At 40.4% G+C, this 26,894-nt stretch overlaps 1 protein-coding gene across 3 annotated transcripts; it reads left to right on the top strand.

Annotated features, from left to right (window-relative positions):
* Positions 1–6,139: 6,139 nt before the first annotated feature.
* On the top strand, positions 6,140–25,515 carry LOC134619044 (PDZ domain-containing protein 4-like). Of its 3 annotated transcripts, none has more exons than XM_063464741.1 (8): positions 6,140–8,832; positions 17,561–17,614; positions 18,112–18,422; positions 18,575–18,662; positions 18,756–18,845; positions 18,952–19,014; positions 19,326–19,427; positions 22,214–25,515. In XM_063464741.1, exons 1-8 carry the CDS (start codon positions 8,773–8,775, stop codon positions 24,245–24,247), a joined length of 2,802 nt encoding a protein of 933 aa, XP_063320811.1. In that variant the 5' UTR covers positions 6,140–8,772; the 3' UTR covers positions 24,248–25,515. The 3 variants fall into 3 exon arrangements, with proteins under 3 accessions (XP_063320811.1, XP_063320810.1, XP_063320812.1); XM_063464740.1 differs by having other exon boundaries at positions 18,756–18,854; XM_063464742.1 differs by lacking the exon at positions 17,561–17,614 and having other exon boundaries at positions 18,756–18,854.
* The last annotated feature ends 1,379 nt before the right edge of the window (positions 25,516–26,894 follow it).

The raw sequence follows: 26,894 nt of genomic DNA, 5'->3' as shown, positions 1-26,894 counted from the left end.
TGATTCTAAGAGTCAATTGAGAGATTATGATAATAAGAAACATGCTCTGGGAAGAGTCTCACTGTTGGAACGGCCACACAGACAGCAGTGGGTGTAAAATTTAAGAGATAATACATTAATTTAGGAAATTCATTGCCACACTGGCAGTTTGTTAATTTGATTTCTTACCTGGCTGCTGCGACAGTTCCTCCCTGTTGTTCTTATGTGATACCAGATTCCTGCTCCTGCTGTTGCATGTGAAATTATCTGCAATACTGGCTGAGACAGTGGTTGGCATGAGCAGTCATCCGGAGAGAAGAGTTGGAGACTTCATATTGTGTTCTTTGTATTAGCGCTCAAATTAATTAGACCATTCTGAGTAAGCCTTCCTTCCTCCCTGTGGACCGCGATAATCACTTTTTTCTTTTGAAAATTCAAGTCGATGTCTACTGCACTTCTTCTTGTCTTTTCCTCGCTTAAATCTCTCAAATCCTCGTTTCTTCACCTACTACTTTAGTGGCTATTTTCTCCACTTCTACAAAACTAACTCTCAAGCTCCCTACACCCTCACTCCACTCCCTCCAGCTCCAAACCCCCTCACAGTTTCTCCTTTCTTTCATCTCTCTGTTACTGCATGCAACAAGCAGCACTTTGCACCTTAGGAACGTGATCCAGAAGCAGATTATATACACTGTATTCTCAGCTTTACATTAAAATGTTGCAGTCCTTTCCTTTCCTCTTTCCTTCAGCCTTACCTTCCACTTCACTGCCCTCTCCTCCATCCCTAATCAGTCTGTTGTGACATGATAGCAGAGCCTGTGAGAATTGGGAATAGAGGGTATGGAGTAGTGATGAGTGAGGATTTGAGAAAAGGTTGACATTAGGGAATAAGCCCCCGTTACCCTGACTACCACAAAAAGCCATTAATTTGTGTAAGAGGACTTACATGCCCCACATGATTGCCAGCCCCTTGTGATAGACAGATAATTTAATTCCTTATAAAGCTGAACAAGCCTCAAGTGTGTCTGCTTGTCTCCGTCTCGCCCCTCTGCTCTTTCATAAAAAAATATCCTTTTTATTAGGTTTTATTACATCTCTCTTTTTAGCTGAATCTCAGTTTTAAACGTTTTAGCCTTAAGGCTAAGTCCTCACTGAAAGACTTCCAGTTTTTTGCATTTATTAGTTGTTAACCTTGATTTTCGTCAAGAAGTTTCATTTAAATTGAGATCATGTTTGTAAAGCTAGCATGCTCTAAACTTGCTTCCTTTCCGAAGGCTGGCAAAGATCAACTTCTTTAGTTGCAGTTGTATAGGAGTCTATAAGAAAATGCATCTTCAGCTTCACTGATCATGGACACTGGCTAGTTTCACATCTTTCTGAATACAACAAAATGTTTCAAAACACCAAGAAAGCAAAAGAGACAAGGTTTCACACTGGACTTCACAACCTAATAGGTGATGTCAGTGGTGGTAGTATCCATCCAGTCTATGAACAAAAACAGATACCAGGGGATGATGTGAGGCGTACCCAGGCTTGTTGGTGCTGTCACCACACGCACACGACCAATGGTGAAACCTGAGAGTTGACTATACACATGCTTTCAGAACCGGTATTACATCTGATTACTTCAATTTTACAAACTCATATTATTTGTTTAACAATTTCTCTGTGGCTGTTGCCTCTAAACAGTCACATTTAAACAGTGAAGCCACACATTCATATCTTATGATTTTAATTAACATTTACAAAATACTTGATCAGCCTTGTTTTTCATCAGTTGAAGATGACATGAAAAAATATTTTGTTGGAATTAGAATCCCCATAGTGTACATCTGCACCACAGTTTTGCAGTTTATTCCAGTATTGGCATGCTCTAAATCTGTGTTCCTCAGCTTTTACGGCTAACTTAAACAGCAGTAACTGTTTAATTCAAGCGGCACTCTCTGTTAAATATCTCATCAACTCTGAGGCTTGATAAATAGGAAAACTGGAATACTGAGACTTTCTGGATGTCAGCAACAAATTCTTGAGTAACAATCTGAAAGGTACACATCCCACAGTGTGTCTTTTGTCCCGTTTTCCTTCTCTCACCCTTAACTGGTCGCGGCACATAGCCGCCCCTCCTTCTCCCGGAGGTTTCTTCCTGTTAAAAGGGAGTTTTTCCTTCCCACTGTCATCAAATGCTTGCTCAAAAGGAGTTGTTTGATTGTTGGGGTTTTCTTTCTTTTATTGTACTTTTATATTGTACTTTACAATATAAAGTGCCTTGGGGCAACTTGGGGCAAATTGAACTGAATTAAAAAGGTCCTGTGAAAAATGGTGACCAGTGAGTCAATAATAACATAAGGACAGCACGAGGATTCAGAAAATCTCTAGTCAGTTTGAATTTTCAAATTTAACACTAGCCAACTTCGCAAATACTATATTATCCACTAGAGTTTCACTGAAGATGATGAATTGCATAGAAACATCAAAGCTTTCTCTCTTTGGAGAAATGAAATTGTAAACAAGGTCTAAAGGTCGAACAGAGATCATCATTAGAGAGAAACCCTGCCTTGAGGTGTAGCCGATATCGACATAAACATGAACATAGAAAGGTGGTATCCTAGGTGTAGCTCATTAAAATCTTGGATGAGTTCAAATCCCAGTGACCTTAACCTCAGAGTCGAGGTCAGAGGTCAAGTCTTCTGAAAATCTTGTGAATGGGATAACTCATGAAGGAAGTCACCTAGGATTTTCAAATTCATACCACAGGTGCAGCAACAAAAAATCTCGCACAAGTTTGAATCTCAGTGACCTTGACCTCAAGGTCAGAGGTCAAATTTTCTGAAAATCACGTAGGATTTTTAAATTCATATCATCTACTGGGAGTCTGAGGTGCAGCATTGGCAGCTGCCAGTATTTTTAAAAAAAATATGCAGTCTGTGATTGAGAATATCATGCACAACAACAAAAAACAAAAGCAAACACATATGATGAATAACTGTTTGTGCAGCTTTGCGCTCATATTTATTTTCTTGACGTACCTGAATTTGAGGGGTGGCGCGGGTTGTTTCCTTTTGCTTTTCAATATAGTTTTCTCAGTGCACCTCCAGTCCTAACATATTTGTTTGGCAATTGAAAAGTTGCTGGTTTGATTCCAGCCATAAACACAAATCCCCTTTAGGATTGCGTATCAGGAAGGGCATCCAGCGTAAAACTCAAATAAAAAACATGCAGAGCTAAAAGCTTCTGGTATATATGGCTTTCTCTGTGTTTCTGAAGACCAAAGTTTCGTTCACTCAAATAAGATTAGACACAGAGCCTCTTCTTTCATTTTCCCTTTCCATCATTCTTTCATTTCTCTGTCTCCTCACAGTCTATCCAAGCCTCCATCTCATGCCATTGCAATGCTTCTTTGTGGCACCGGGCCCTCACTGCTTCCTCTGTGAAATAGCTTTCACACTCAGTAACCTCTGTGGAATGTGAATGAAGCTGCTGCAAGGGTCATTTTTTACTACCTACCAATCATAGTCCTCGCTATGATGTGACAGTTGAGTCATAAACACATATGCTTGCCCACACACACACACACACACACACACACACACACACACACACACACACACACATATATATATATATATATATATATATATATATATATATATATATATATATATATATATATATATATATATATATATATATATATATATATTATACATATTATATATATGTGCAAAAACCCAAACAAAAGACCCTTAAAATGTGGTTCTTTTGCAGCTTATTGTGTATTGGTGCTGTGCTCCTCAGAGCAGTAAATAAATAATGAGAACACGGTTAAAATTCTGCCAGTATTCCATTGCTCTGCTGCCTTTTGCCTCACGATAAAGAAAAGGAAGGCCTCAGTGGAAATGCAATTTCTCTTTTTTCTTTCATTTTTACATATTTCTGTTCCCCTCTTCTTTAATCTCCCTGCGATTATTCCCTTTTCTCTACTCTTTTATGTCTCGTTCTCCCTTAAAAAAAACTTCTCTGCTGCATCTGAAATTCACTGCTGTTGTTACCTTGCTATTCCTGAGTGTTTGCCATTAACATTTTTGCAAAACAAAAGCTCCCAATTCATCTCTCTTGTTCATTTTAGCAATGCGGAATGTGCCAGAAACACACACACAAAAAAAAAAAGTGAAGCACTTCACACATTAGAGAATAATTTGCATCTCCTTTCTTTTAAATTTCTCCAAAGGTACTTATTATTTAAAAATACTTTTAGTAGTATATTCTTTTCCTTTCTTTTAAACCAGTAATTGTCATTATCTTGTTTTACCGCACCTTTAAGAACCACCAAGGTTTTTTTATGTATTGAAATGACAACTTAAAAGGGAAAGAATTACATGCTAAATGCTGATAAATTACACCAACGTAGCTCTCATAGAGGACTACCAAACAGGATTTAAATGCTTTTTAGCTTTTCCATTTAAAAATGCCCTTTTTAAAAAAATGCCAGGACAAAGGTGAAGTTGAGTGGAGATAGAGAAGGGCGGCGACCTGCAGGCTACGTCCCCTTTGTTCAGGTGGGAATGAAAGAAGCAGTGGTGGGTAATGTGAAATGACAACCACTGGTATTTAAGCTGGAGACAGATCATAATGTGAGCCAGATCTGTCTGTTTAAATGTGATGCTCTCTACTTTTCTCTTCCTTGTGGAACGGACAGTTGATATTTCAGAAGATAATAAGATAACACTCTGACATTTTGTATTGAGATGAAGATCTAAAGCAGACAGATTGGGGCTGAATGATGCACATGAGTGCAACAGATAACAAGACAACGAGATCGGTGTGTGTGTGTGTGTGTGTGTTTTCTGTGAGTACTGCTAAGTGTGTGGGGTGCATTCGGTATTACTGGCTATGCAGCAAAATACATGTAAGCCTGTTGAACCAGACACAGCCACCATGAAATCCTGTTTCAGACTGGCTTACAGCGAATAACACACACAAAGGGGAGGCTGAATGTGTGTGAGAGAGACACAAAGAGGGAGAAAGAGAGCAGCAGATAAAAACAAACTAAGTGGCACAGGACTAGATGTTGACAAAAGGGTGGTCTTAATTAAATGGCAGTTAATAAAGGTCTCCATGTGATGATTAGAGAGAATTCACATGTATAAAGATTGAAAAACAGAAAAGTGGCAGGCAGAAAATTTAAAGTATCCTTATGTAAAGGCTAATCTGAGTATGGCAGCATGTCATTCTTGTCCCATGGAGCGTCTCACTTTTCCAGCCTTGTGGTACTTGGCATTGGCGCTGCAGCAAAGGTGCCACTAAAGCCTTTCTAAATAGAAAATAAGTGGTGTTCACAGAGCTCCATAGGGAAAACTAGGGAGAAGGAATTGTACCCACAAATATCTCCCAGGCTGTGCAGATACTTAAAATGAAACATCTCCATATGCCTCCGCCTCACCCTCCCCTCAGCAGGTCATTTTGATTACTGCAGAAACCCCTTGTTTCCACCCCTTCTCCACTTCACCAGTGATCTCCCACACAGTCATTTGCATTTTCTATCTTGGCTCTCTTCCATATCTTTCGATTTATCCTGTCACACCTGTTATTCACTTGTTTTTCTTCTTTTCCACCCCCCTGTTTCGCTTCCCTCCTTCTTTGTGGCAGCACAGAACCTCATCTAAATGCACAGCCAGTCATCATCTATCTACCTGCTCTGGGCATTTTTATTGGAATGAAAAAGTGCAATCATCCTTTTTCTTTCTGATACATCTCAACAAGGGTTGACACTGAATTGCTTAAATGAACCGATTCCCCACTTTTCTTGCATGTCTTGGTAGTACAGTGCATGAAAATCTTGATATTTCATTCACTTTTATGTGGCGTTGCTCGTTATCTTGTCCTGTCCTGCCGAAACAGAGCGCATAGACTTTCCAGTGCTTGCTCTCTTGCCTGCAGACAAGCAGAGCAGGAGAGGCAGGGGAGAGGAGAGTGTAAGGAGGAGGGAGAGGGTAGCAAATGAGGTGTGGGTAAAAATTATGGGGGACTGGAAAAGAGAGCGGTGGCCCAGCCCTGGATATGGAGAGAAAGAGGGTGGGGGAGAGACAGAGGAAGAAAGAGATTATACAGTGTAAAACCAGAAGATGCAGTTTTAGTAGTAGTGCGACGTGCAGATCAGTAAGCTCCTTCACCGCTGGGGAACAACCGCCTTTTGTTTCTCCCCCTCCACTGCAGTGGGGGGGTGCATTTATCGTCTTGCCCAGGGGGAGAAGCCAAGAAGTATCGTCCAATCAGCCTTTAATGATTTCTCTCGTCTTGTGAGGCTGCTGACGGTGATTTATCACTGACCTGAGACTAGCGCTGCACTCTGCACGACACTCTAACCACCTGGAATACTCGCCATGGTTTTTATTTCTTTTCTTACAAATAAATATCCTCCTGTGGATGTTTCAAAGGGAAAGACCAGAGGACAAAAGAAGGATTAAAATGGACTTACTGACTGATGTTCTTGAATTTCCTGCAGCACACTGAAGATGGACTAACTTTGACACAAGCACAGGACATATTTTTACACCCACCACTCTAACAGAAAGGCTGCGTTTGTCACAGAGTGCCATGCCATATTTTATTCTGAAAGCATGGCAGGCTGGGAAACATCCTAAACACTCCACTGCAACAATCATGTAGGACTGACACTCAGGTAGAGGTAGATGATGATGCTGAGCAGGAGATGGAAAGACTGGGTGACAGTTGGAACTGGCTTGCCTGCTGAGCCTGTCTGGCACTTCACTATAGGTTGATTGGCCGTCTGCTCTCGAGAGTTCGACTATCAGGTTGTTTCTCCCAAGTTATCATGCGGTTCATTGAGTGTAGATAGCTCTCCTCTGTGCTTGTGTGAGTGAGGATGCCACTTGGTGTGTGTGTGTGAAGTTTGGGATTACACAGCCTCTAGAAAGAATACAGGTGTAGCGGAGCCTTGAATAAGGATTAGCAGCTGTAACACCTTGTCACTGGCAGCAGACAGCGCGATGGTACTTTGAGACAAGACTTTCAAACTATGACCTCTTGCTGGAGGATTAATGATAACGCTCTGAGTAATATGATGACACTTAAAGGGCAAAGGAGGAGACAGGAATACGGCATATTCTAATTCCAGTTATCTTTGAAGGAGGCAGACTGAGGCTAATCCTAAAGCAAACGGGAATTTCGATTCATATTTAAATTCAGTGAGACAGTTTACAACAGCTTCATTTGAAGAGTTAAAACTAAAGCATCAGAATTAGTAACAGTGCAGAGCATGCCTACAAATTCATAAAAAATAACCTGCCTTTCTAAATGAATTAATTGGATATGTAGGATGAACATAGGTGGTACTTGTCATAAAGAACCTTGAGCGCAACAACAACCCACCCAGTACAAAATCCAGCTGATCAATGAATCAGTTTTGTATTGATTTCCCAACACAGACAGGATAGGAGGTGTCAGTAATTATAATCAATCAGTGGGTCCAACCCATGAGCAGTTATGTATAGTCCTGAGTATGGTATAGCTGAATATGAGTGGTTTAATACTGGTCATGACATCTGACAACAGATCAGATAAATGCTGTGATTTGCTGTAACAATCTGCAAACTTTACAGTTTCTGTATGTTTTATTTGCTTGTATTGTTTGGAGAAGCTTTATGAAAAATGACAGTTTTGCTGACAGTTACAGGAAAATTGGCACTCCCTCCGTGCAGTAAAGCTTGTAGTTGAAAGAATCGTGTCTTGTTTCCTGTCTTGATGTGTCTGTAGGTGTGCTTGTCTTTAGGTTGTTGTCTGTGGCACGCAGCTTATCTTAGCTGCACAGCAAGGGCTTAGAGATCCAGGCTACTGGCATAACGGGCACCACCCAACCTAACCCACCTCCCTACTCGGTGCATTTCAATACATTTAAATTATGAATTTACTTTAAACACGCATTGATCCTTAAGTGGAGGATCAGAATAGGTAAAGAGGGTTCTAAAAAGGCACTGAGGAGGCTAAATTATCTCAGCAGCCACACTCAGCAGTCCTGGAAAGAGAGAAAGAGTGTAGTAGGTGGGAAGCTCCAAGTGGCAGCGATGATAGCAGAAGGAAAAAACAAAACTGAGGCAAATTCTTTGATAGCTGCATTGTTTGCATCTAACGGGCTCAAAGAGCATTGTTGAAAATGTGCTTTTTGGAAGTTTAGTTCTTTGAGTGAAAAAGACTCAGGAACAGCATGGGAGAGTTCAGCGAGAGTTCTTCTGGGAAAACTTTGTCTTTTAGTGCAGTTTTTCAAACTAAAAAGCCACTGTTGCAATTTACAGCAAGCTTTCCGTGTGATCATTTTTGAAAAGTTACTGGATAAGCACAACATTTTATGCCTGATCTATTGAATGACACACAAACCAGCAGGACTCTTGAAGCACATCTTTTCCACAGATCCAGTCAAAAATTCTTCCTGATCTACAACAAGCACACAAACTTAAACAAGACACATTTCTGCTTGCCATGGAAACAGAAACTAACACGTGGGCTCGCTGCTCTGAAACTATCTCCACGTTTAAATTTACTCTGGATTATAACACTTGAGCAGCAAACAGCACAGAAGAGAAGCGAACAGTGACACAGCCAATTAAACTGTGTTCTTCCCAGCCAGGGATGTGTTGTGTGTTACTCTGAGGACTAGTTGTATGCTACAACCCTGCGAATGAGGGTGGGGCTTTCCCACTGCCATAGACAAAGACCGCACAAAGAATCCTGGCGTGAGCGTTGGTCATCTGGGGCAGTTGTGGGACCTGCACAGCCACGATGGGGTGCAACATGTGTGTGGTCCAAAAACCTGAGGAACAATACAGGGTCATGTTCCAGGTGAGCTGTCTGTCTCCTCTCCTCTCTTTGTCCTTTGACTTTCTTGAATTTCTTTCTTCGTGAGTCTTCAAGCGGAAGTGTTTGCGCGTGTCCCCAAAGTATCCTTTGTTATTCTCTCCCAACTTGTTATTTTCCTTACAGTGACGCTGCTGCACAGGTCACAACCACCTTTCTCAGAAATCAGCAGACGCTCAACATTTCTTGCCAACAATTTAACTAAACCATTTACACACCCAAAAAACAACACAAAAAACAGTTTTGAATCCCAAATAAATTTTGCATAAATGAGCCACTCTGATTAAAACAACAAAAATAAAATCCATAGAGTCAGCTCATGAATAAAAAGTCAAATATTAGCTCTAAATTATGTGCATAGAAAGATGTTAATGACATGTTGGCCACAGTTATTTACGCTGAAGCAAATGTAAAGGATAATAAATATCTCTAATTAATAAATCAAAACACAACGTTAGCACCACATCACCATTTCTTCCTTCACCAGCCTGATTTATATTGGTTATATTGATCGGGTAGTAATGTGATTAATGAATATAGGGTGTGTGTGTACCTAATATATAAAGATCTTACAATGTCTCTGTGTTTCTGAGTGGGGAAAGATCAGGAGCCTATTCGGGCTTTTTAGGCTGTGTAAGTATATTCAAATTAATTGTTATAAAATACAACTACACAGACTTGTATCTATGTGTTTTTATTTAATAACTTTCCAAAAAAGTGTGTTTACCTGTCCAGGTACTGCAGATGAAAATCAGCTCGTATTTAATAAATAGTTTTTTTTCCTCCTACAGTATAATTTGTATCTTCCTCATATTTTTCCCCACTTTCTTTAAAAATTGTCTGATTATACTCATTACTTCTAAATAGAATTTGTTTAAAACCTTCAACTGTTACCCTCCTTTTCTCATTTACCTACTTGTAAGTTTTTTAGGTGCTGGAAATGATAAGCTGAATGCAGAAAAATTACAGGATAAAGGTTGTGAAGTTACACTGTAAGTCATGGTATGTGCTATAAAAGGCTGTTTGTCCTTGACAAATAAAGAAATGAATTAAACTAGTTGCAAATAAACATCAATAAGTAAAGTTAATTACGTGAATCAGCCTGACTGATGCAAACTGAAAATCATAACCTGCTTTTTCTTCTCTCCTCCGTTTTTATGGATTTTTATACATGTATAAATTAGCCTAGTACCTCTTGAACAAGCCTGCTAAGTGATGTATTGGAATAGTCATCTAGTGACAATAATACTGATAATTATGATAATGGTACTTCACAGTGATTACGATGATATGATCTGAGAGAACAGGGTACCACTGCATGAGATGGAGAGATAGGCTGGCACAGACAAAGTAGCCTTGTGGTGCAGAGCCACAGAGGCACGAGGATGGATGGGTTGTTAAACTGGGCTAAAGTGTTATGAGAGAGAGGGGTTGCCACGGTTACAGCTTCAGCACCACCTGCCAACTGGGACCACAGACTGAATGTGAGTAAGCTCATCTGGCTGTGCAGTGCCTAAAGGAAGCTGCTGCTCCGCAACGCCGTGATGCATGCGGTGACTGAAAAGAGGTCCCATGCTTACTAAGCATGAAAAATGCTCAGCACACATAGCTATGGAGTGCAACACTTGTAGTATCTGTGGCACCAGAAGCCTCAGCTGAAACTCTATTGCCTGCTGAAGTCGGGGTCTGAGCCAGTTAACTGGGTTGCATCTGGTGCCAAAGGCAATGCCAAGAGAGAGGAAAACAGGAAGAGAGCCCAAACAGAAGTACAGTTATGTGTCAAAGAGGGAGTCCAAGCATGTGAATGAAAGCGTCTGGGAAAGCCTGACTGTCTTTTCTCCCCGCTGCTTGTCCTTAGATGTCAAAAGTAATTGATTTGAACACTTTAGGGAGCAGGGGCGAATATAGAGGTTTGAGTGACTTCACAAATCCCCAGGGTGGAGGGTGAGGGGTGAGGAGGTGGCGTGCACAGTTTGGTATGTGATCATAAATTCAGTGCACGGGTGGCTCATTCCACAATCAGTGACCTTACCTAACAAGAGTCAGCAATAACGACACTGACTGCATGCAGGTCAGCATTGTGGCAAGTAGAAAACGCATAATTTCATTAATCTGGTGATTGTGAGGTCAACTGTACTCGAGGGTTGTGTCAGACGTAGGCATCTGTCAAGGTTAGTCATCCCAGAGTCCATTCAGCTTGATCAGACACCTGCACGTGCCTTCCAGACGGGTGTGGTGAGGAGTGGACTGAAGAGTGACAGCCGTGAAAATAGGGTGTATGATTTGGAGCAGGCAGAAGACTTGTCATGTTGCAGAGAAAGATGCTTTCTCTGCACCCCAAAGTATTGAGGTGGTGAGACAGCAAGACTACATACAGTGTGGTCTATTAAACATGAAAAACAAGTATGAGACAAGAGAGCGAACGCAGATGGGGTATCAAAGCGGAGCTAAAGCCCTTGGCTTAGAGGGGCTGATTGCTACAAGTGCAATCAGAATATTATGAACACTAGAAGTCTCATAAAAGAAGCACGAGCTGGTTTGTGCTAAACTGCTAAAAAAAAAAAAAAAAAAAAAAAAAAAGTAAAACACTTAAGAAGCAAAAAAAAAGCAACAGGAAGGTGATCACAAACCTGCTTTTCTACACAAAATTCAATCAAGGTTATTTTACGGTAACGATAACTGAAAAAGCAAATCTTGCTGTGCAGATGGCTGAATAATCCAAAGATCACGCCAAGCAAAAAATTGAGGTATACGGCACTTAATCATTAAAAAACCATCATAAAAGAGAAACATAATTACACTTGCACCCCACATTTCCTGGCTTTCCACGCTATTCATTTTCCCTTTAGAGGGAAGCGGCTTTGAGCTGTTTTCCTTAACTAACATGTATAATTATACCTTCAAATTAGATGCAGTCTACTGAGTAACTGAGCCTGTCTTTAGACAATAAATACAGCGTTAAACAGCTTACAGCTACATCGCGCTCTAAAACCAGCCTGTTAAATCTGACTATATCAAAACACTTGCTTCTCTTGCCAAAGGAATAAAACTCATGCATTATACATTGGGCCTCTGCTACACATACGCTGCATACTGGTGGTTGGTACACACCCATTGGCATGTTTCTAATCAATACTGCGTCCTACAGCCACAAGTAAGAAGAAATATTTCGGTTCACTTGATGAATATTCAGAGCTGCAGGCAGATATGAATATTACCAACCATTTTTTAAGCAACATATTTTATTTTACATACATTTTACAGAGTACCTGACCCACACACTCAGCAAACCTATTCCTCCCCTCTGAGCCCTTCAGCCGCTCCCTTCTTTTCCTCTCCCATCACTATAAAGCAGGAGGCTGTTTCCATGGCAACCTTCGTCATTAAATGGACCTGATGTGCTTTCATTCACGGTGACAAGAAGAAACATGCTGACACTCGCAAGAAGCAAACACATCAGAATCGATACATACCAATGACCAGCTGATAAAGCTGGATAAGTGCACAGAGGCAATCACACCCAGCCGGTGCACCCCGGTGTGTGTGAATGACAAAGGCAGCCGCATGCTGGCACATATGGACAGAATAAAGATACATCTGACAGTATACTGTAACATGATTTACTACAGAAGTATTTCAACAGCATGCTGTACTGCAGTGCTATTATATTGGATTTATGATATCATTCACCGACGATACAATTTATCTTTATTTTGCACCTTTTCCTATAAATACTTTAATTGAATTGGTTAAAATACTATTTTATTCTATCTAACATCTTAAAACTGGCGAGAAATTGTTTACAGCACATTATAAAGTAGTCAAATATAAGATGAAGTGCTGCTTCTATAAATCCTACCTAAATAATTTAAACTCAGTTGTCTCATATAGCCATTCGTTATATGTTTATACACCAACATCCTGTTCACAGGAGGAGCTAAAGATATTGACAAATACATCAAAATGAGCAGATGGAGACTGCATTTTTCTGCCAAGACTGTCAATTCCCTCCTTCCCACGAATAGTCCCTGGATCAACAAGAATAACTGGATCCCTCTAAGCCTGTCATTTTTTCTTAAGATAATCAAAATGACGTGTCTCGATTTTTCTTATTTTAATTTGATATGTATTTGTGAAAAAATGACAAGAAATGAGGACTGCGATGATTGACAACATCAGTATCAGTTCAGTGACCATGATAATGATGTTACTGCAATGTCGAAAGAAAAGAAAATAATGATATCAGTCAAATTCTTGTGTTTTCTGGTCAATTAAACACAAAATACAATTGCAGGAGACAGTCTTTAACAATACCCATACAGTGACTCAGTTATTTAGAATAATATAAGAATAATAGATGAATGACTAGAATCATTTCCATGTTATTTATTTATTAGATGGCATTTCAGCTTTTAAATATCACAGCTACACATTTTCTGTATTAGTAATCATGAAACTGGTGTGTGGAAAATGTCCAATTTTGCCCTATCTCACAGTGGCAATCCAGATCCAGATCCGGATATGGATCATTTCCAAAAGTTAATCACTTCTAAGTTGGGTCCCAGCTGTGATAATATTTTCATGAGTAATTGTGCAAACTAACAGATAAACCGAACGATCACATAACCTTCTTGGCATCAATATGGCTGTGTTTCTATGTATCCCTAACAGTGTGTTAGAAATAATTCCTGAAATGTTCATATAAAGGAAAATGAAGCATCAAATGGAGCAAAAAGGAAAAGACAAACAGGTAATTTAAAGCAGTTAAATAGACTGCCTGACAGACTGTTTGTTACCTTCTCAAGTGTCAGCTGTCTGTAATGCCAAAGGTGTGTTTGTCTATGCCCAATCTATGTATCTACCTAAGCATTTAAAGCAATGTGTGAATCCATCCATTCTCTTCCGCTTATCCTTGCAATGAGCAATGTGTGAATACTTTTTCAAATCAATATCTTCTCAGTGTTATCACTTTATAATAAGACCACCACTCCAGGCTTGTCTACTTAAATTAGCTCAGTGATATCAAACAATCGGGGTTATATCTGGAGTAGGTCAGCTCTGTCTCCAGATTAATTGATTTTCTGAGGTGACTGGTGCAGCCTTCAAAGCATGGGAGGATGAGAAAAATCAATTACCAAACAAGTCAGAATTCAATAAGTCGGGGGTGGGGGGTGCAGGTATCGTTCATGCATGCTCCTGCATAAACACTGTGGAAATGCAAATGAACACAAGCTTGGAAAAACTTGGTGATGCTGAGAAGAAAAGCTTAAAGGCTGCACTTTAGATTAAGATTGATCTTATTTGTCTGGGTTTTTTTTAACCTACAATGAAGACTATGTGTGAGATAATGTGCATTATTGTGTAGTGAGTCATCGCCTTCCCCCTTCTTTTTCATCTCAGCCTGTTGTACAACACATGGGATTAATTTGCGCTTTAAAGGGCTCTCGGATAAAAACTAATTATGCATCAACCACTTAGTAATTCCCCGTGAGCTCCATTGTGTGTGTGTTTACATGCAAGTCTCGATCGCAGTGTCAGGCTCTCTCTCTGTGTACATTTACCCGGCAAATTCTTGAAAGCTTGTTTTCTACATCTCTCCATCATCATTACACCTCTCTTCACCTCCTTTCCGCTCCTCGCATGCTTTGCTTTCTCCGTCTACACTTTGAACTCAGCCTCTCTTTCATCTCTATCCACAACATCTCCACCCTCCGCTTCACAGCCACCATAGATACCACCACCGCCAGCCCCCTGCTGTGAATTTTGGAGACTGTTTTTTCTGAATTTTAATATAATTTTAAATGTAAATAAACTACACAAGGAGCCTGGGGATAGGTGAGCAACAGCAGCTTTTGTTTTTTACATTTTTTTTTTTTTTGTGCGCATAGTTTAGCTTCTAAACCGCAAATGTACATAATGACCCAGTAACCCAGAGAAAATAGAGTACAGCATTTGGAAAGAGTGTAATGGATTCTCCATCAAGTCGGATCTGAAAAGCTGCCTAACACACAACAACGTTTACCCCGCATGAAGTCATCTTAAAAGCAATCTCAGCACCTCTCATTGATAATAAATGAGAAAGCCCCCTTTTACCCCTTCTATCAGTATTCATACCTGTCACTCATGACCATGGAGCTGACTTCTAATAGCCTCTCTCTGATCGTGAAGGGCATACAGCACAGGAACAATAGAAATGTCCTACAGTGAAAAATAGATAATGAGTTGAGTGTTGCAATACACATAGTACAAAACACACAAATTGTAGGTTGTTAATTCCTTCATCACCAGTAGGTCATGCGGGGAGGAAGTGTCTTATTTGTAGAGGAGAGCCTCATTAAGAAAGGCAGCAAGATTTATGGAGGAACATTAGTGAGAGGAAGGTGGGCCAGCAGAAATAGATGGAAATAGAAGAGTGCGAATTGCTATCTCGAGGGAAGGGACAGAGCAGACAGAACTGCTGAGGCAGCACGGCAAAATAAATGCAGAGCCTGGAGAAAACAGGAGAGAGAAGAAGCAGGAGAGGATGTGGCTATAGATGCAGAGAACAGAAAGGAATTTAATGCTATGGAAAAACACGAAAGGTAGACCCCAAGGGATGGAGATGCAGTTGCTGTAGGAGTATGTGGGAGAACCAATGTGGGAAAAAAAAGTGTGGGGAACAGGAGCCCAATGCGGCAAGAAAGTTTTTGTGCTTGGCTGCACAGGGGAACATTGATTTGACATGCAATTACTGGAAGGGGACAAGATTTGAAAGAGGGAGTGGGCACATGAAGCAGAGTGGTAAAGATGTGGCGAATCGCAGACAGCCAAGGTCAGTGACTGCGTACAACATGAATGAAATTATACCAAGGCTGTCTGGTTCAGTAACATTGATATGCACACATCTTCATTTTGCTGTCTCTCATATGGAATGACACCAAGAAAATTAAATTCATCTACATGTGATGTAAATGTCTTCAAATTAATGGTATTTTAGATCGAAATTTACAAACGTGTGATGTATTGGCTCTGTGAGACTCCAGTTGAAGCAATGATAATATTCTGATCCTTAGCAACGGACTGTATAAAAAAGATTAACACATCCACTGTGACAGCAACCTGTGTTTGCCATCTTGGAGTGTCTTGAAATGCGACATACATAATGGGCAAGGGGGTGATCTGACTGATAAACCAGCAATCTATTAGTGCCAGCGGAGGCTTGCTGGTTAGCTTAATTAGCATAGGTTAATCCAAAAACCCAGTTTTAGTCTCCCATTTGACTTTAATTGAGGCCATAATATATAAAGCCAAAATCACTGTATTCAGACTTGAAAATAGCAATTATGACCACAAACTAAAAATGAAGCTAAACACCTAAAACAATTATTCAGTCCTGCTTCTAAACCAAAAGGCCCGCAGTTTTTAGTTTTCACAAATGCACTAGTAATAATATGCCAGAACTGAAATACACTTATGTCTTTTAGTTTTTCCTTATAAATTGCTAGCATTCTGCTAATTGGTAACATGACATACTCTCTTGTTGGCATTTTTAATCATTTTCAAAAGATTACTAGATATTAGAAGTATACAGTAAAGCTAAAGTACTTGCAGAAATGCACTTCACTGTAGTATAGTCTGAAGCTATATCCATCTTTTATATACAATTCATATTTTATACATGATTTTCAATAGCAAGTTAGCTTAATGCTATTGTTAGCTCCAATAAATCCTGCAGCTATTTCAATTTTCCTACCAAACAAAGAAATGAGGAGTGACTCAAGAGTTTTGCACAGTACTATAATTGCAAATTAGAAATAAACCACTGAGTATAACGTTAACTATAATTAGTTGTTCATCAACTAAAATATTGAAGAAATTAGGGCTATTGTTATAGTAAAAGAGCACTGAAATCACATGTTGTGGGAAAGCTGAATGTATAAAATACATAACATTTCATTCTGTGGTGGTAGTCGAGCCAGTTTAGCCTGAATACTGAATGAATCTTTCTCCCTTAGGTTTGTGCAAAGCACTGCTTGGCATGATAAGGATTGTTTTGCTCTAAGTCACCTTGAAGGCAAAATCCTTGTACTGTTTCATTTTTTCTCTAGTTGTATTTTCAATAATCTTACATTTTTAACGCCCTCTCTCCGCTTTGCTGTTCGAACAGTACATGGACAGAAAGGAGAAGTTTCAAAAGCCAAAGGATATTAAAACAGTACAAGTGAATCAAAACATACACAAGCAGGAGCAGTATACTGTGGCGTATATTTGGGTCTGTTTAAGAACATAAAAGTATGCTTAATAAAATATCTGAAATACCTATGAAACGTAGGTATAAATGTTTTCCCGATCAAAATTCTGAAAGTGTGATTTGCTGGCAAAAAATTATCTTACGAAGGTTTTCAGGAAAGTTCCCACTCTTCTGTAAAAAGAAGGAAAATGAAACTATGTTTTCCAGATTGAAAGATTTATGCAGAGAGGAATCACCTTTATTTTGCACAGACGAAAGATAAAAGTGTTTTGCAGACCAGACTGACTAATGTACTGAGGAAACTCCATTTGATATTTGTCAGTGTTGAAGCTTAATATGCGATTTTTCTCTGCCACTACCTTTGGTCCTCTCCATTATAAGAAAAAAAAGTTCTCAGTGACCCCTTTCCATTTTCCATCTATTCACAGTTGTAATTACTTTCTGACTTCACCATTTTCTTGCTGTCTTTCTTTCTCTCCACAGAAGGGTCACATAAGCAACATGCTGTGCTCTTTTGACGCTGATGGTCGATTGAAGGTCTCAGTATTCGGCTTTTTGCTCTGCTGCTTGGTGTGATGTGTCGAAGCCTTTTATATAACTTGTTTTTACGCTTCTATGTCCCTGTATGAAGTCTACTAGCTTTGTGACACTTAAGTGTATGTTTTGAGTTTTCTGTTCACTAACTTAGTGTCAGTTTTGCTTTATTTTAGGTATCTGTAGCTGTAGTTTCCCCTCCTTCATTTCCTTCTGTGAACTAACCTTGCCCATTTAATCTAACTGCTGATATGAGTTGCTATCTTCCTCTCCTCCACTTCTATGCATTCATATCAGCATCTTTATGGTTCAGTTTTTACTAAAATTCAGTCTCTGGTCATTTCTGCTTGCTGTTTATTTTTTGCAGCTGTGGAAAATCTACAGCTTATTTCTTCTTCCTGGAACTATTTTATTTTATTCCTCTTCCTCCTCTCACTTTGCTCTTCCACTATTGAATCGTGATGTTTGTTTGTTTGTTTTTCGTGGGGTTTTTTTTTCAGGTGAATGGGAAGGAGCTGACGCGTCTGTCGGGGGATCCCACCCTGGACATACGGGACCCTGTGCTATCCAGCATACTGAGGAGGGGGGCCCGCAGACGGGCGGGCTTAGCGGGAGCTCCTGGAGGGCAAGTGCCAGTGACCATGGGCATGGCCGACTGTGTGGACAGCTGCACCCAAACAGACATCAGCTTCCAGCATATGTTGACTCTGGGCAAGAGCAGCCAGCATCCCTGTGGAGCTCCACCCCCACCCGACCCTCCACCATCCCCTCCTCTGCCTCCACTCCTGGAACCATATCTACTCAATGAACTGTGAGTGGGAGCAGTTTAATTGGATTCTGCAGCATGTCCAACCATCAGACCAGAACTCACCTGCTGTGCTATCCCATGCCATTCTGTTCACACATTTGAAGTCGGTAGCTGTCCCAATTACTCAAATATTTCATGAATTTTCTCATCCTCAGCTTTATAGAGCCTGTATACTATGACCCCACAGACTACTTCGACATCAACCAGCACGAAGTGGACAGGCAGGATGAGCTGGAATATGAGGTGAGAGCCTATTAACTACCTCAAAACTCTAGTACAGAAAGCTGATCCCCACTTCCTGTCTGACATTCGTTAACTTTTTTCTAACTACACCAGGAGGTGGAGTTGTACAAGTCTCGACAGCAGGATAAACTGGGTCTGACAGTGTGTTACAGAACTGATGAGGAGGAGGACCTCGGGATCTATGTAGGCGAGGTGAAGACAGTATCATGAATGTTAAAACTTTATCAGATTTTTTTTTAAAAAAAAAGTAGTTCCCATTTGTTCATAATTCTAGACGTTATCTTTTTAGGTGAACCCCAACAGTATAGCTGCAATGGATGGTCGTATCCGCAAAGGGGATCGAATACTACAGGTAGAGGTTTTCTAAGCTAAGGTTCCTTTTCTATGCCATTACTTTATGTAATATTAATGCCTAAATCTGAAGTCTTAGATAACCCCCTGGACCACGTCCTGTGTGCCTCATTTCAAAAGAATTTGCTAATAGCGCCACATTTAAGATGAATTCTTCTTGAATATTATTTCCTATGCTATTAAACTACAGAGAGGTTTTTTCAGTAGCTTAATAAAGAAACCCATTTTCCTGAACTGTGCACTTTAATTCAATCTAACATTGGTATTAAGGCTCTTACATTATCTGACATTATTCTCTCCTTTCACTGTCAGATAAATGGAGTGGACATCCAGAACAGAGAGGAGGCGGTGGCTATTCTCACCAGAGAGGACAGCACTAATGTATCCCTGCTTCTCGCACGACCCGAGATAGAGGTGAGGAAATTGGAGATGCAGTTTTTAGGGGAAAATGCTACAAAATTCAGTCAAAATACCCAGCGAAAAATGCACTGTTCTCCCTTTATCTCCCTTTTTGAGCAGCAGGAAATTTGTTTGCTTGGATATAGGTGATACTACAGACATTACATTAACATTTAGTCACAAAAATGAAAGGTAATTTAGACACAAGAACAAATAAAAGAAGAGATAGAAAACAAAAGGAATAACTTGGCGTTGTGCTTTAGTGTTTCAGGAGGCAGAAAAGCAAAGGGGTGCAAAAACACGATGAGAACACAGATAACATGAAGGGAGAGACAAAGACAAATAGTGCTTGTACTCGCAGTGCTAATGTGGCACCACTTTGTTTCACTCAAGGTCACTCTTCCAGCAGATATGGGGGCACTGTAACACACATCAGACGGCCCTGAATAACACACCTCTGCCAAATTACTTGTAAAACCACAACACGTATCGAGCCAAATGGATTTTTCATTGCAAAGCTTCACAAGAACGCGCTTCATATGGAGACAGGCAAAATATGTGAGAAAGCAAAAAATTTGTATGCTGTCTGAGTTTTAGTGCAGATTTAAAAGCCACTCATTAAAATGGTGTAAGCCAAACACAAACACACACACACGCACGTACGCACGCACGCACGCACGCACGCACGCATGCAAACAGCCTGTCCTCTGTTTAAATGTGTCCTTGTGTAGTACTGGCTGTGAAAGGCTGACAAGATTTATATTGCTAAGGCATTGTCCCACATTAGGATTCAAGTGAGAGAGGGGAGAATCATCAGAGGGAAATGCACAAGCAGAGATTAAAGAGATCTGTTGCCCTGTGGGAGAAAGAAGGAGAACTGAAGGGGTTTGCCAAAGAATGAGAATGAAGAAGAACCTAATCAATAGCTCGCCTGACGGTCTGCATGCAGTTCACATTTAAATCAAACCAATTAGGCAAAGAGGAGGAGGAGTGAATTGTCTACTAATTTGAGACCAAGTATTTGAAATATATCTAATTAGCTTTTGAGGGGGTGCCAATCAAGTCTGCAAATTAAACAGATTAGAAAAGACAACAGCTCTTTATGAATATAAATTCTCATTAATTTCTAAAGACTGGATCACTCTCATCCACTAATGCTGATACTTACATATCATCAAATCATTTTTATTTTCTTTTTGGCACTTAGTCCTCTCAGATTTTTTGTTTGTTTTCTGTAGAGACACATTGGTAAATGGAAATCAAATGTATTTTTGAGTGTAAAAATCTTACAGAGCACTGGCTCCATCTAGTGACACAAAAGGACTCAGTTCAGACATACACTGTAGTCGAAATTAAAGCTGCTTTTATCAGTACTGCTAAGATAAAAAATTGGTCCAAATTTCCACAAAAAAATAATCAAATTTTCAAGGTTCTTTTTTTTTCATGTATTTTCAACTCTAAAACACTATTTTAAGGCTAATAAAAATAAATGACAGTCAGGCAAAATTCAACAGCAAGTTCATAAAGGCAGTAAAGTTTATCCGCTGAAGTACACCTTTGGTTGGAGGCCAGATTAAAAGGAGAGTAAGTCTGAACTGGAGTCACCGATCCTGTTTTCCTGTGTCTGTTACCTGTATAAATAAGCAACTGCCTGCTTCACAGTCTAGGTAGTAACCTTTGATGTTGTTAAGCTGCTTTTAACTCACCTTACACTGTCTGTGTAAAATACACACAAATCCACACCCTTACTATTTTCAAAAGGTTATTCTCTCTAAGATCAAGGGACTGAAACTAAACTGGTCAGGACGTTATATAAGCTTTATTTAGGCCAGTATTTAAGCTTAATCATTGATCAGACTATTATTATCAAACTTTTTGGTTATTTAAATCTCACACTGAAAACATGTCTCAGCTGAAACTGAAATTATTTTTCTTTTGTAGACATGAGTCGGGTTTCTTTCTTTGTTTTTTACCTTTACTGGATTACATTGGTGTCTTTGTGAATCTGAGCATCACCTAAAGAAGTTAAATGCTGTACACCAATGTGATTTATGTTTTATACATTGGCATGCTCCACTGTTCTCTGTATGATGCTATTTATATCTCTTATGGTATTACTTATGTAGCATAACTTTTCAATGGCCATAGCTAATCCTATTGCTATTGCCCATTTTAATTGTGGCATTCCTCAAGGCTCTATCCTTGGTCCACTTTCCTTTTCACATGCTTCCTTTACACATGCTTTGTCTTAGTCAGATCATTCATAACCATACCATCACCCACCTCAACTATGCAGTTGATATAGTTAATATTAAACATTAAATACTGGCTTGTCTCAAAACCCTCCGAAGTTAAATAATGATACATTTGATTTAATAGTGATTGATCTAAAAGTTTCCACAGTTCTGCCTCACAGTAAGCTTAGTTCATTGATCAAAAATGTCAAGCTGTCTACTTGTAACCTGGGAGGGATTTTTGTCCATTAAAGATTTCCACAAGGCTGTATTTTTTCCTGACTTGATTAGTGGAATACTCTTTAGTCAGATCTCATGTCACCGAGTCACCAGGTGATTCAGAACGGCATTGCCCAGTTTTTAACTGCCATCAAGAAATATGAACATATTATGACTGTATACCTGCTGAATTTCATATTGTATGTAAAAACTTACCATTGACTTTTACAATACCCATTCTTTGATTTGACCAACTTCCTAATGAATAATTTTCCTGTCTTTTTTGTCTCTTCAACAATGAACAACTGCCATCATCAACTGGTGCTGGATACATCTTTTACCTGTTAGAATGACAACCAGCTGGATCCAGATGAGCTGGAGCTGGAGCCATTAGACAATGCTGTCCACCTGGCCAGTTGTCATAGTGTGAAGAACAGCCCTTCTGTTCTGGGTGCAGGACCTGGAGGTTTTGCTGGTGGTGTTCTACCCAGCCACAGTCATTCACTGAACAGGGATTCCCCCAGTTTGCTTCAGACAGTGCTGAGCAACAGCCAGGAGCTGGACAGTGGGGTGGGTCGTACAGATGAAAGCACACGCTATGAAGAGTCTTCAGAGCATGACCTTCTGGGAGACGACCACACTAGTGCCTCCAATACGAATGCAACCAACACACCAGGCAGCATGCGCAAATTTTTCTCCAGCCGAGGGGAAACTCCACCCTTGCTGCATTCCCAGGACCTCCAGTTTAGCACGGACTCCCTTTTAGGTCTGGAATCTGTTAATGGAGGTGGCCTGGAACAGGGGGAACGTTTGGAAAGGCCCTACAAGGCAGATCCTGTGAGGATGATGATGCCTGGGCTGACTGAGGAGGAGTGTGAGAGATACAAAGAGCTGCTGGAAATCAAGTGTTACTATGAAAAGAACAGTAATGCTCTAACATTACTGGGAGGTCAGGGGCCAGCACAAGAGGAAGGGGGTGTCTCACTGGATGTGAACAGGAATGAAAGTCTGACACAGCATGAGATGGCTCTCCTAGAAGAGGAACTGCGCCACTTGGAATTCAAGTGTCGCAACATCCTGAGGGCACAGAAAATGCAGCAGCTGAGGGAGCGATGCCTGAAGGCTTGGCCTCTAGAGGAAAAGAATGGGGCAAGTGTAGGGGCTGGAGCAGGAGCAGGACGCTTGGACATTAATGGTACTTTGGTCAGCGAGGAATCCTGTCACCATGCTCTTTCAGATATCAACGAACTTCCCGAGAGGGAGCGCTCAGATAAAGATAGCACGAGTGCCTACAACACTGGAGGGGAAAGTTGCAGGAGTACCCCTCTTGCCAATGAACAGTACCCTTCACATTCCACACAGAGTCTGGAGGGAGGAGAGTGTCTTCACTCAGCAGGTATGCAGACTCCAGCGTCCACTCGGCAGAGAGAGAGAGGAACCAGAGGGGACGGAATACAAGAAAACTTAAACCAACCCTATTCTCCCCACGCTCACAGGCGAGGGGCTGAGGCAAAGAATTCCAGCCCTGGTGCAAAGGTTAGGTCCCTGTCCAGAGACGTGGGAACCAGGAGGGGCTCAGATGGAGGAGTGAGACGTAATCCCAAAGCTAACGGAGTGGCTGACAGGGGTGGTGGACGCAGTGCAGAAAACAGCCCTTATTTGTCTCGCCGTCAGACTGAAACACAGCCGCCTCAACGCTACCTGAGCTGCATGCAGCTGAGGTCCCCCTCCACCTCTGAGCAGCTGGGTGGACTAAGAAATGCTCCCAAAGAGGGCAGCATAGATAATGGTGGCGATGCAAGCCCAATGAGCCTGGGTAGCACATGCAAAGATGTTGCCCAGGCCCCAGGTGCTGCATCCTTACCCCTGTCTCCTCCACTGCTGCCTGCCTCCCCTCGAATGGAGTGGAAGGTGAAGATTCGCAGCGATGGCACGCGCTACGTGGCCAAGCGGCCTGTGAGGGATCGCCTCCTGAAGGCACGCGCCATGAAGATCAGAGAAGAGCGCAGCGGCATGACAACAGACGACGATGCTGTAAGTGAAATGAAAATGGGACGTTATTGGAGCAAAGAGGAACGCAAGCAGCAGCTGCTGAAGGCCCGAGAGCAGCGGCGGCGCAGAGAGTTCATGATGCAGAGCCGCCTCGACTGTCTGAGAGAGCGTGAGAGGGAGCAGGGAAGCAGCGGAGGAGGACAGCAGGGAACCGAACAACAGCAAGAACCAACTTCCATCCTGGAGTTGTGTCACCGCAGGAGCATGAAGAAGCGGAGTCGCAAAATCCTGGACAATTGGATCACTATACAGGAGCTACTGGCTCATGGAACCAGGTCTGCTGATGGGAAGAAAGTCTACAACCCCCTGCTGTCTGTCACCACAGTCTGAGAAAAGAAATGATCAGAGAGTGAGGGCAGAGAGCTAGGAATATAAGAAAGTGCCAAAGTGTTTTACCTTCAGGATGAGCAGCTTCAGTAAACCATGGCACAAATGTTAATCTGCAGAGATGCAGCAACACAAATTCATGATGGTAAATGATTGTAATGATTACAAAACCTTAGACCTGAGTTCAAAATCCAAAAGGAAAACTGCCACGTTCTGTGTCTAGAAAAACACGCAGTAAAAATGTTGTCAAAATGATCATCCATTGAAGAAATGAACTCAAAGCCCACAAATGCAGTGCATTTTAAATACACTGTAGCAGAACTATAGACCTAAAGACACAGAATTAAGTAAACAAAACGATGTCTGCTGTCAGGGATTGAACCACCTGCTGTTTAACAACTAGAAAAGTGACATCTATTACTATTTTATGATCGAAAGAATGCAGAAAAATCAGAAGTAAAGCCAAGAGCCATGCAGCTGTGAAATAAGATGAATTAAAGTCACTTCTGTGCCATAAAACTGAACATTTAGTGTCCACAGAGGACTTCTCATTAAGCACACCTTCAAAAGAACATTTTGTGCCAGTTTATGTCGTAACAATTTCCTACATTCTTGAAGAGTTCATGTACAAATGCCTCTTTGTTTTTGTCATAAGAAAGCCAACATCTTCAGCTGATCACAGATGCTTCTTGGTCATGAGGAGCTGAGCGGTGCCTTCCTTTCGGGCAGACTTGACTGTATATAGCACATTTTTCAATGATACAAAAAAAAAAAAAAAATCTAGAGGAGAAAATAAACGGTGATGCACAAAGCAGCCTAATTACCGTTTTTCCAAAAAGAAACACTGTATCATACAAGCACATTAATCATTTGATAGCGTTTCATGCAAAACTAGACCAATACATTTTGGTTAGTATGCAGTATAGTTTATCTTAATGCTGACTGCGATCAAGGCTATTGCAATGCCAACTAAAGTTGAAAAACAAAATTCCTGTTAATTTGGTCTACTTGAATTGCAATCATTGCCAAGGATGGGACGACTAATTTCCTAACCTATGTAAACTAAAGCTAATTTTTCATCTGGCTTATATGCATGTTTGATATTAAGACCAAAATGTTCTTTTTTCATGTTCTTTAAAATTGAAGGCCTTTAACATACTGTAATTGTGGATGTGTCTTTCTATGGCTTTGCTCAAAATCCTAGCATAGAAAAAAGAAAACATGGTGTACTCGTCTGTTCAGTATTGTGAAATCCAGTGTCTATCATTTTACAGTGAAAGCTTTTCTAAATAAATGCTGTGATCATCTTACTAATCATTTGAGAAGTCTGTCCATCCTTGTCCTTCTCTATCTAAACAACCTTTCATCCAATAAATAAATTAAAATGAATATAATAACAATAATAATAATAGAAAGCATTGTGTTAATGGAACTAGAGCAATTAAGGCGAAACTTTCTCATGTGTTTTAGCATAGTCAGCGTACTGTTCATCATGTTTTAATTCAGCAGTTCAAAAACTGGACCCTTTTCTTATATTACCCATCTGAAGTATGGACCCTTCCGCACATATATGGGAGAATGTTTGTAGGAATGTATGTAGTTCACATGTTTGAACTATAGGCAAAAATAAAGGGTAAATGAATAACGACACGCTAACCTATAAAAATGAGTATTTAGCAGTCGTTTAAATGAACTAATGATGAAGTGAGGAAGCCTGCTCCAAAGTTCAGGTGATAAAACCTGAAAAGCATGGGTAATAGACCCGGATCAGATGATCGGAGAGAAGGAATAAGCTATAATAAGGTCTCAGTTGCTCTGCTACACACAGGAGTGTGGCCAAGTAGTTTTATATTTAACCTCCTAAGACCCGAACTCTTCCACAGCATGCATTTTTAATTTCTCTTTGATATTTGGGCTGATTGGGACCTGATGAATGTAAAAACAAAGAATTACCAAAATATATATATATATATATATATATATATATATTATACACAATTTTTGTTTGTAAGAAAACTCACAGCCACATATGAGGATAATTGTTTAAAATTTCGATAGAACAGTAGCAGTATAATGTCCTCGTAAGTGGATATCAGGCCCTTGTAGAACAAAATTGAGTATTTTGGTCTAAATAACCCAAAATGTAATGTCCACATATGTGGACGCCAGGTCCTAGGAGGTTAATATAACATTATATGTTATGTTATAACATTTGAAAATGCATTCAAAATTTCACTGGAAGCCGATAAAGGGACGCAAGAAGAGGAGTGACATTTCAAAATTATTTGGTGCCATTAAAGGTTTGATTTTTGCTTTGTTTCTTATGGAAGAAACAAGACTTATATGGAGCAAATATGATATGAAGACATTCAATACAATTCAGTTCAACCAAACAGTTTGTGCTTTGGGTAATGATATTACATGATGGCTTGAGGAAACTGTTGTTGCAGTTTGGTGGTATATAAATAAAACTGAATTAGAAAAACCGTCACATAACCTATGAGCAAGCAGCTGGTGATAGTGGGATGAATAAACTCACTTTGAAGAGTAAGAAACATCAGACAGAACCAGGGGAGGGGACGGGCTGCCATCTGCTGCAATTGGTTGAGGGTGAGGGGAGATCCAATTAGTAATGGCAATAACAATGAAG

The sequence above is a fragment of the Pelmatolapia mariae genome, linkage group LG20 (genome assembly GCF_036321145.2).
Source record: "Pelmatolapia mariae isolate MD_Pm_ZW linkage group LG20, Pm_UMD_F_2, whole genome shotgun sequence".
Taxonomy (NCBI): domain Eukaryota; kingdom Metazoa; phylum Chordata; class Actinopteri; order Cichliformes; family Cichlidae; genus Pelmatolapia; species Pelmatolapia mariae.
This window is presented reverse-complemented; position numbering and strand designations above follow the sequence as displayed.